At 43.9% G+C, this 10,451-nt stretch overlaps 1 protein-coding gene across 1 annotated transcript; it reads right to left on the reverse strand.

Annotated features, from left to right (window-relative positions):
* Positions 1-6,409: 6,409 nt before the first annotated feature.
* Positions 6,410-8,242, reverse strand: LOC108768708 (RNA-directed DNA polymerase from mobile element jockey-like). The gene is made up of 3 exons (XM_018519244.1): positions 8,158-8,242; positions 6,590-8,057; positions 6,410-6,545 (listed from the first exon to the last, which is right to left on the reverse strand). The coding sequence occupies exons 1-3, from the start codon at positions 8,240-8,242 to the stop codon at positions 6,410-6,412; spliced, it is 1,689 nt and encodes a 562-aa protein (XP_018374746.1).
* Between the last annotated feature and the right edge of the window lie 2,209 nt (positions 8,243-10,451).

The raw sequence follows: 10,451 nt of genomic DNA on the forward strand, positions 1-10,451 counted from the left end.
GGCTGCCTCAAAACGCTTGCATGCCACGGGAAAGACCCATAAGGAAGGGAAATGGCTACCACATGAGTTGTCAGAAAGTGCCATTTCAAAACGTTTGACTATTGCGACTTCTTTGCTTGCGGGGCAAAGAAAAAAGAGTTTCTTGTGGCGCATCGTGACTGGCGATGAAAAATGGATTTATTTTGATAATCCCAAGCGGAAAAAATCATGGGTGGACCCCGGCCAACCATCCGCTTTAACGCCGAAGAGGAATATTCACGGGCATAAGACCTTACTGCGTTTGGTGGGACCAGGAAGGTGTGCTGTATTACGAACTCTTGGGTCCAAATGAAATCGTTACAGCTGATCGCTACAAACAGCAATTATATCGATTGAATGACGAATTGATGCAAAAAAGATCATCCGTAGCCAACAATCGACGCAAAGTCATTTTGTTGCATGATAACGCTCGACCGCATGTCGCGAAAAGCGTGAAGCAGGCACTTCTAGAGCTTGAATGGGAAGTTCTCCCGCATCCAGCGTACTCTCCAGACTTGGCACCGTCGGATTATCATCTCTTCCGATCGATGCAACACGCACTTACGGACACACACTTCTCCAATCGCAACGAAGTCCAAAAATGGGTGAATGAATGGATCGCCTCGAAAGACACTGCATTCTACCGTCGTGGGATTGCCCTATTGCCAGAGAGATGGGAAAAAGTAGTAGAAAATGAAGGAAATTACTTTGATTGAGGTATTCATTCATCTTTTCTTCGAAACAAATTAATTTTGGAGACGAAAAAACGGCAGGAATTAAGTTTAACACCTAATATATTTAAAACACGAGCCAAATCTTGACTTATGGCCAATTTCTTCATTTTTAGATAATCTTATACACGAGATATCCCCCAAATATCTTATGGATAAATGAGATACTTGAAAGATATCTGGAAGATATCTCCCAGTTAAAGTTATCGGCAACTTACTTAGGCCCGGTTTTTCATTATGCGGTTAATTCCTCTAGTCAGATTACTTTAACCACAAGATTTACCTTCAAGTTAAATGTCACTGCGTTTCTCAATGCATAATTTATTATCGGTTAATCTACCTTCAGTAAACTTGTATTCTTCAATAAATTTTTAATGTTGGCATTCGTGTTCCAGAAGAAACGACAAAAATCTAACCTATGAATTGAATTTATAAAACTTTCGTTTACATGATACAGTCATTTACTCGATAAATGGATAAATCTTCAAAATTAATTTTAGATACGACAAATAAATATTGAATCTCCAAAAAAAGTTTGTTGTGTAACGTATATTATAAAATGTGAGAAATTCATTGTTTTATTCATATAAAGTAATCAATAGACATCGGATTCTTATGCAATTACTAATTTTTTTAGAGAGTAGATTGGAAAGTAACATCAAAATATTTAAAGTAAAATTTATTTTATTAGAAAAGCGTTCTAAAAATGCGTTCATTTATTTATTTGTGTATGTTGTGCGTATTTGTACATTTTGTGCATGTCTGCACAAATATCTGCATAAGAAATCCGATGTCTACTGATCTGATAATTTTTATATTATATTATAATATATTATATTATTAATTTTTATATTGTTAATTAAATTTTGATAATTTAAATTTTATTTATATAGTAAATATAGAAATTTCTTACAACAAACGAATCAACTTTTCAAGAGACGAAGAACAGCTTTTAGTGGCTCTTGTCGAAAAATATAAGTCGATAATAGAAAACAGACAAAGTAATGCAACTACTTGGAAAGATAAAGAAAAGGCTTGGCTTGGAAGGGAGCCACCGAGCTGGCGCAACGCGTCGACCTCCACCCACGCCGGAAAAATCTTTGTTCCCGGAGTTAGCCTATCGCCCTCGTAAGACTCCGCGGGGCGGGGGAGCGGCGGAATTTTTGGTTCCGGCAATCGCCGACAATAGGAGGACCGCGAACCGCAATCGAGGTGGTGCAGCTGCGGGGAGAGTAGGGACGGCCGCGTCATTGGAGACACCTGTTCCCTCGACCTCGACGACGACTCTCGCGCGAATAACCAGCTCGGTTAAATGCTGGAATTGCGGGAAAACCGGACATATCGCGCGAGAATGTGTTGAGAGTTGACGTACGTATTGTTTTCGCTGCGGTGCGCCGAACGGATCGAGCCGGACACTTTTAGGTGATGAGGGGATTGAGATAGTGCGCCGATTGGGCCTAACAATCACCCCCACTAAACATTTTCGGATTCGTACCGCTAATGGACAGATGGCGGGAATTAGAGAAGAGATTGTATTGTCATTGCAGTTGAAGGAAGTGTCGCGAGAAATTACTGTTTGTTTACTTTCGAATTTAGCTGTTCCGTGTATTGTGGGGATAAATTTCTTGTGCGCGTTTGGTATCGGTTTAGATTTTGCATCGTCGGAATGGCATTTTGCCAGTCGCCCTCAGGAGCGACATACGTTTGAAGATATGAGAGAGGGTGAGATGAGCGCTTGTAGTGGACTTCCGGAATTGAATCGCGATCAAGAATGACGTTTAGCGAATTTTCTCGAAAATAAGATACCGAGAGCTGTCAAGAATCCTGGTGTCACTTCTCTCACGAAACACAAAATAGATGTAGGGCAGAACGCGCCTATTAGACAACGTTGCTATTTGGTTTCGCCGAAAGTTCAGGAGACTATCCGCAAAGAGGTCGATAAGATGCTAACGGCCGGAATAATAGAACCATCGTTTAGCGAATGGTCGAATCCTATCGTGATGGTTAAAAAGCCTAACCGAAGATATCGGTTTTGTTTAGACTTTCGTAAAGTAAATAATGTGTCGAAGAAAGACGCGTACCCGCTACCTAACATAACCGGCATCTTAGACAAATTACGGTCCGCGTGATACATTTCGACGATAGATCTGAGCTAGGCGTACTTCCAAATACCACTGGCGAAAGATAGTCGCGAAATTACTGCGTTCAACGTTCCGGGTAAAGGACTCTATCATTTTACACGAATGCCGTACGGGTTAACGGGAACACCCGCGACTTTTCAGCGATTGTTAGATAAATTAATCGGACCGGAGATGGAACCGCACGCCTTCGCGTACTTGGATGACATTGTTATCGTAACGCCTACTTTTGATTTAGAATGGCTTGAACGTGTTTTAAGGGGGCATATACGTTTGGAGCCTAAAAAAAAGACATTTTTCATGAATTTTTTTTTAAAATTAAGAGACAAATTATAAAAATGGGATTTTTTGCACAATAAAGTACACCTTTTGTAATTCTCATACAAATTTTATTAAAATAATTTTATTGGAAAATCCCCCAACTTCACTATCGTGTAGTCAGCCGTGCACGCCACGTATGATTCCGCGGTTACAATGATTTCTCCTTGCTCGTTTATCTGAAACACAAAAATCAAACGGCATCTTAAAGAAGAGTAAATTTCCTTGTCGTTGACGTATCCGATTTTTAAAATTCGAATTTTAAACAAAATGGCGGACCTTTAAAGTTAGAGTGCCGATTTTCGATAAAAAATTTCATTTATTTGTTTAAAAAAAAATAGAAAGCATTAGAATATTTTAAAAATCGGATACAACGACAAGCGAATTTTATAAGCTTTCAGTAAAAAAAAAAAGGCAAATAGATTGATCCATCTTCAAGTTATCATTGTAACCGACTTTAAAAATATGGTTTTGAGAAAAACGTGTTTAAAGTTTTCGAACAACTTTATTGTAAAACTTATAATTTATTCAACTTACACGTCATCGTCAATTCCTGGGCCATAAGGGAACCTTTTTGCTCAAGATTTGCTTCCATTTGATGATTTTTTTTCTTCTTCCTAGTATTTGGCCAGGCAGCCAATTAGGCTGAAACTAGGCCATTGAGGTCTGCATATCTGGTTGTTAAACGTTGGGGGGTTGCCGACTTGATGTGATGACGCGCGATCTCGATTCCCCTCCCCACCACCAGACGCCTGCCACCACCCGATGGTGAGTCGCGCGCCAAAGGAGAAAGGGAGGGGGGAAAGAATGTAAAGCAACTAAAAGAAAAGCTCGTTGGCCTTCATGTAAGCCAAGAGCAGACGACATAGTTTAGGAGAAGGGGAGCGAAGGGCCGGGAGGAGGTTCGGGGAGGGATTAGGAAATTTCTGCGCTATGTAATTTCTAATGGGAGATGAGTTGTAATTGAAGGTTTCGCAATGGAATATGAGGTGATCGATTGATTGTCGAGGATCTCCGCAAGGACATGCGGGAGACTCCACCATGTTGACTCTATGGAGACTTTCATTGACGTTTATATGATTTGATCTCAAGCGGTTAATCATTACAATTTCTTCTCTTGATAAATTGGTCCCATGGAACCATGCTTTATTAGGCGAAGCGTTATGGAAATTTTCATAATACAGGGTGCCTTTAGAGCTTGAAACAATCTTCATACTTTCTTCGGACTGCCTGTTCGCTTGTGCAGTAGATTCCGTGAGAAGTTCCTTGTAAGAGACCTTGAAGGGAGGTTTGTATCCCTCTATAGCTGCTTGTTTGGCCGCAGCATCTGCAGATTCATTGCCTGGGATCCCGACGTGAGCAGGCACTCAGAAAAAAATTATTTCCTTGTCTTGTTTGGTAACGTTGAGATAAGCCTATTTAATGTAATAGATTATGTAGTTGCGATGAGCCTTAGTGGAGTTGCTAAGTGCCTCCAATGCATTTTCCGAGTCCGAAAAGATGACGTTCTTCTTGGTGTTGAGATCCCCAATTAGCTGAATGGCCTGAAGTATGGCCCATAGTTCCGCCGAGAATACTGAAGTTTCAGAGGGTAGTTTGTGTTTTATTGTTCCCTCCATGTCAGGCGTGAAGACCGTTGCGCCCACCGCGCCGTCCTGACTTTTTGATCCGTCAGTGTACCAGGAGACAGCATCCTGTCTGTAATTAAAGGATTTGTGATAGAAATCCGCCTTAATCAAGCTGAGGTTATCCTTCTTATCGCAGCTTTTTAAATCGCTAATGTAATTTATTTGTAGAGTAAGGACCTCATAGGAGTGCCAATAAGCAGGTGGGTAGGTGGATCGATGAATGATGCTCTTCTCTACGCGACTGGTAACGTAGTGCTTGAACAGTCTAGATTTACTGATGGCGTCGATCCTGCAATTCCTACTGGTAACCGCTAACTCCATTTCCTCCAGGGAACGGTAGACCAAGCTAAACCTGCTTGCCATGGCTTTGTAAATGAATCTCGAAGTAGTTAAATTAAGTCTAATGTCAAAGCTGATTTCTTTTGCTTCAGCTAACATAACATTGATCGGCGTCGAAATGCGATATCCCATAGCTCCCCTAATCACCCTATACTGCAAACGCAACAGTTTGAGGTAACTCGGCGAGGAAGAGGACCATGTGAAATAACGGCACCCGTATTCCACCGCACTGCGGAAGGTAGCTCTATACAGAGTGAGCAGAAGACCTGGATGGGAGCCCCAAGTAACACCCGATAAGGTAGCAATAATGTCAGAGATTTTTTACCTTTTTTAATAAGGTATTTAAGATGATGACCACCCTTAAGACCGGAATCCAGAATAACTCCTAAAAAGCGCTGAAAATGAACTCTGGGGACCTGATTCCCATTAATTACTAATTTTGATGAGGTTTTTTTCGCAGGCCCTTGCGAAAAACAAATCCAGCTAGACTTGCCGGGAGATAATTCCAGATTTCTGTATTTAAGATACTCGTGCAACTTGTTGAGTGAAGCTTGAACTGATTCAACAGCAATCCTCGGGTCTCTATGTGCGGAGTAGAGTACCACGTCATCGGCGTATTGCAGAAAACGGGTGTCAGGGTGTAAGTGTTGACCTAGATTCCTGAGATAAATGTCAAATAGCAGAGGGCTCAGAGTAGAGCCTTGTGGAGTGCCTTTGTATGTTAAATAAGGTCCTTGAGATTCGCCGTCGACCACGAAAAACATGATTCTGATGCTAATCAGGTTCTCCACAAATTTCCTAAAGAGAGCTGGAATTCCTATGTCCTTCAGATCCTCCAAGAGGATAAACGGATCCACGTTGTCGAACGCATTTGCAATGTCCAGAAAAGCCGCAACCGTGACAGAGTGTTCGAAGAAATCAGTTCTGATTGCTGTTGTAAGAACGGCTAGGTTATCGTCGCAGCTCCTGAAAGGCCTGAAGCCTGCCTGAGCCTGAGGAAGAATCGGGTTAGATTCCACAAACCATCTCAGCCTCTGGTAAAGAATTCGCTCCATAAGCTTACAGACACACGACATGAGCGAAATAGGTCTAACCGCCTTATTGCCGCCTTATAGGTTTAGGTATGAATATAACCAGCGAGGTTTTCCATGAATCTGGGAATATTCCCTGGGAAAAGATTTCGTTGAACATAGATAGCAAATAGGTCTCATGTTCCATGGGTAACTGATCCAGCATCTTATAACAGACCTGATCCAATCCAGGCGCGGAGTTTTTTCTGGACGAAATTTTTGCTCTCCGGTATTCGCTCATGGTCAGGGGGTCGTCCAGCCCAGCATGTGTATTTGTGTTTTTCTCGTCCTCCAATTTCATATCTGTCAAAGTTTTGGATCTATTACAAAAGGACGACGGAGGACACAGTTTGGAGATAGCTTCCATGGCGATCCGTGTGTATTCTTGCTGCCGGGAGACTTGTTGCGACGCCCTCCTCTTGAAACTTTTAATCAAGGCCCAAATCTGACTGGTAGGAGTCCTTGCATTGAAGCCATTCACCAGGGTGCGCCAGCCTCTTCGCTTTTGTTCCAGGAGTACCTTGGTACAGTTTAAGCGGGCCCTTCGGAAATCTTGATGGTTCTCCTCAGAGGGGGTGGACAGGAACTCTCTGATAGCTTTCTTTCTATCACGAACCACTTCGGAGCATATCTCATTCCACCAAGGCGGAAGTTCTAATTTTTTTATTTGTACAGAGGTGCGCGGAAAACGCTTGCTCTCTGGGAGGAAGCTCCTGGCCACCTCAAGAATATTGTTAATGAAAGCGTCATAGCAACCTAATAAATCATCTCCAACTTGAGCGGGAAGATCCTTGGTAGCGGAGAGCAGAGTCCGAGACAGATCCTGGCACATTTCTTTAGATAACGGTATTTTATAGTAGAATTTTTTTTTGAAGCAAGCTTGGATGCCGATTGTCGTGATGACGGGGAAGTGGTCACTGCCGAGAGTGTCGGATTCTGTTTTAGTGCTGCACAGAGGTGCCAGGGAGGGAGACGCCAGAACCAGATCTATAGTTGAGGTAGTAGCTGATGAGACTCTCACAAAGGTTGGCGCTTTTCCATTGAATATGAACAAGTCATATTCTCCAATGATCTGATGAAGGGTCCTTCCCGAACTAGAGTGTGTCCCGGAGCCCCATGCCGGGTGATGAGCATTGAAATCTCCCAGAATAATAAGGTTCTTGTAACCTTGCAAGCTGTTGAGCAAAGATCTGAAGAAGGAAGCGGGAGTTCTTTGCCCGAGGTGTCGGTAGACATTAACGATAATCACCGGTTCAGAAGTTAGACATTCAATTCGAACTGCATTGAATTCTACCGATGGATGCTCAATATTCTGGAGGACGACAAGCTCAGACTTGATATCCGCTCTTACTAGTGTGCATATGCCTCGATCTCCTGGATGGGTTATATCCTTTCTATATACGTTGAAACCTTTAATATTAATGGCGTTATTGTTTTTAAGCAGGGTTTCTTGGATGCAGAGAACATGATAGTCCTTTGCAATTGAAAGCAGTGAAGGGAGTCCACTTCTAATTCCATAGCTGTTCCATTGAAAGATGTTGAACCGTTTGTGAGATGCGTTGTCCCCCGAATATGTGCCCGTGCCAGTCCCGCGACGCCGGCGAACCGGTGAGGGCGACGGCGGCGCCGCCACCGATCCCCAATCCGCCGAGTCGTCGCGCGACAATGGCGAAGACAAAGGACCACGCGGGCCGCGCGGGAAGTCACTGACCTGATTGGCATAATCGCGTGAAGCAAATGAGCTAGTTCCGAAAGTTGTAGTTGCAACCCAATTCATAATCGTAATCGAATGCAGTGTCTTGTTGCTGTTCGAACCTGTTGTTATAATCATCGATGATATGGGGGGTTCTAGGAGAATCTCTCGCCTCTCTGTCAGGATGAGGAGCAAAGGAAGGAGATTGAAAAAAGTATTTACCAAGAGTTTTAAGAAGCCTGAAAATGTCGCTAAGAGCGCCGGCAATATTGTTATTCTGGAAGTGTGAAAAAATTCCAGTTGCCATGGCAAGCAACTCAGCAAAGTCCAACTCGTCAGTCGCCTTACCTGCGTACGCACCCCGAAACTCTGACCATTCGGAGGAGTAATTGGAGAAGGCTAACTGCCGTTGCCAGACTTGTGTGAGGCTCGGTCGTTAGCCTCGATGAGAACCTGGTGATGAGCCCCTTCATCATAGCCACACTGGAGCGTGCTGGGTTGAGCCGCGTGTCTGCGAGATGGAGGCGCCGACGTAGGCGTCGGCGTCGGCGTCGGCGTATTCCCTCTGCGAAAGACCTGCTTGTTTCTTTGTGGCTGTGGCTGTGGTTGAATCTGAGATTTTAAGGTTTCAGCGTATGAGCGGTACACGTTTTCAGGTTCTTCAGTACCTAGAAGATTGAATCTGTTAGGATTTTCGAAGTGAGTCTCCTTACCGCGAGGGAGATTGGGAAAGTTGTTCATATTATTTCTCAGCGATGCGTTGGGAGGTAGAGAGGAGGGTTTCTGACCATTTTCAACCCAGGTTTTTGCGTCCGCTACGGAAATATTTTCCACAGCAGCAAGACTGACTATAGTGCGTTGTTTGACAATCATTGGACAGTTTTGACTATTGGCCCAATGGTCGCCTTGGTAATTGATGCATCTGGGGCTCTCCCCCTGCATGCGACACACCTGATCTGCACTGTTATCACCGCTGCTGTCATGCTTATCCTCACCACAATGCAAACATCTGGGAGTGCTTTTGCACGAGCCGCTTACGTGCCCGACTCTATGGCAGAGGCGGCAGATTCTCGGTAGTGGAATATAAGGGCGAACCTCATGCCTAACCTTGAACAGAAAGATTTCTTGCGGCAGGATCTGACCTGCGAACTTAATGCGGATTGTCCTAGATGGGACATATTCGATCTTATCATTTGTGACGCATCTCTTGTTTAATCTCTGCACATCAATTATCTTGGCTTTTGGCGATTCCAGTCCTTCCTTTAGAACATCCAGCTCGATTTGTTGCGGAATATCACTGATTAAGCCTGTCCTAAGAACCTTGAAAGAAGGAATAAATGCTTTCAGGTTATGTTTGGTAAACACAGAGTTTTCCAGTCGATTGGCACTCGAGGCGATTTTGACTATAATCATTATCTTTCCTCTACCAGTTTTCTTGATTTCGAGGATGTCAGGAATATCAGCTTTAACTATATTGCGGCTTATGAGCGTGGAATGTACGATATTGTCTCGAGAGTTAGGATATACATAAACAACGTACGGGCCTGTATCGCGCTGACTGTATCGCGGCGTTACTTTGATGCTCAAGTTCTGGTTGGCTGAATTTTCATGCAAATCCGCCCGAACACTGGACGGCGAATCAGGATTACTTACGCTCGCGCATGCACCTTTCTTGGCGGGAGGTGCATGCTTGTTTTGAGTATTGTCCTCTGCAAGTCCTGGCAATGCTCGTTTCTTAGCTTGCCTTTGTTCCTCATCGATGTCCATGGGGGACGAATCCGTGTCCCTGGAAGGCCCAGAGGTGACGGAAATCGCCCCAGCTGGGCCCACCGGGCATCCGTTACCTGCGTTATTGATGCCGTCCTCTGACGCAATCACCCGGTCTCAAGGGGGGCCCGGCATTGTCAGGCCAGCCTCCTTGTAAATGTCTTCTAATAGGATTTGAGAGGCCTGTTCGCTATGCGGAGAACTAGGAGGGGAAGATATATTAGAGTCGGAAGGTATGAAGAAGGATTTAGAATAAGATTCGGGGGATTGAGAGCGAAAGATGCGCTCGAAACACCGCCATAGCCATCATCCCCCACCCCAGGGGGCTGAGGCATGGTGCCTCAAATTGAATCAAGCCCTTTACACTGTATTTTGCAGTGACGGCACAAAGTTTATGTTCAGAAGTCCGGAACGAGAAACGTTCAAATAATTAAAACAAAGTGCACAGTAGCTACTCGCAAGCGAAATATACTCGCAACACGACCAAACAACACGGAGACTGGAGACACGTCCGCACCCCAGCGCTGCCAGATCGACACTCCATCTATTTGATGATTTTTCTGTCGTTGCAGTTTCATCTTCGGCTTGCCACTTATTGGGTGGCAACAGTGTTGTTAGACGGGCCGGATTTCTGACGCATGCGCGTCCAATGTAGCTTCAGTAACGTACGGTCACTAGTAAATAGGAGATCATTAGTCGCCTATGTAAAATTTTTTCAAAAATGTTGAAAATTTTAATATATTTTACAT

The sequence above is a fragment of the Trachymyrmex cornetzi genome, unplaced genomic scaffold (genome assembly GCF_001594075.2).
Source record: "Trachymyrmex cornetzi isolate Tcor2-1 unplaced genomic scaffold, Tcor1.1 scaffold829, whole genome shotgun sequence".
Lineage (NCBI taxonomy): Eukaryota > Metazoa > Arthropoda > Insecta > Hymenoptera > Formicidae > Trachymyrmex > Trachymyrmex cornetzi.

What these genes read in the sequence shown, in the direction of transcription:
- LOC108768708 (XM_018519244.1), bottom strand. Translation starts at nt 8,242, where the DNA reads ATGGCAACTGGAATTTTTTCACACTTCCAGAATAACAATATTGCCGGC. An exon ending in CAGGCTTCTTAAAACTCTTG is followed by an intron (nt 8,058 to 8,157) that starts GTAAATACTTTT and finishes TTATAACAACAG; the next exon opens with GTTCGAACAGCAACAAGACA. An exon ending in ATGGAAGCTATCTCCAAACT is followed by an intron (nt 6,546 to 6,589) that starts GTGTCCTCCGTC and finishes AAACTTTGACAG; the next exon opens with ATATGAAATTGGAGGACGAG.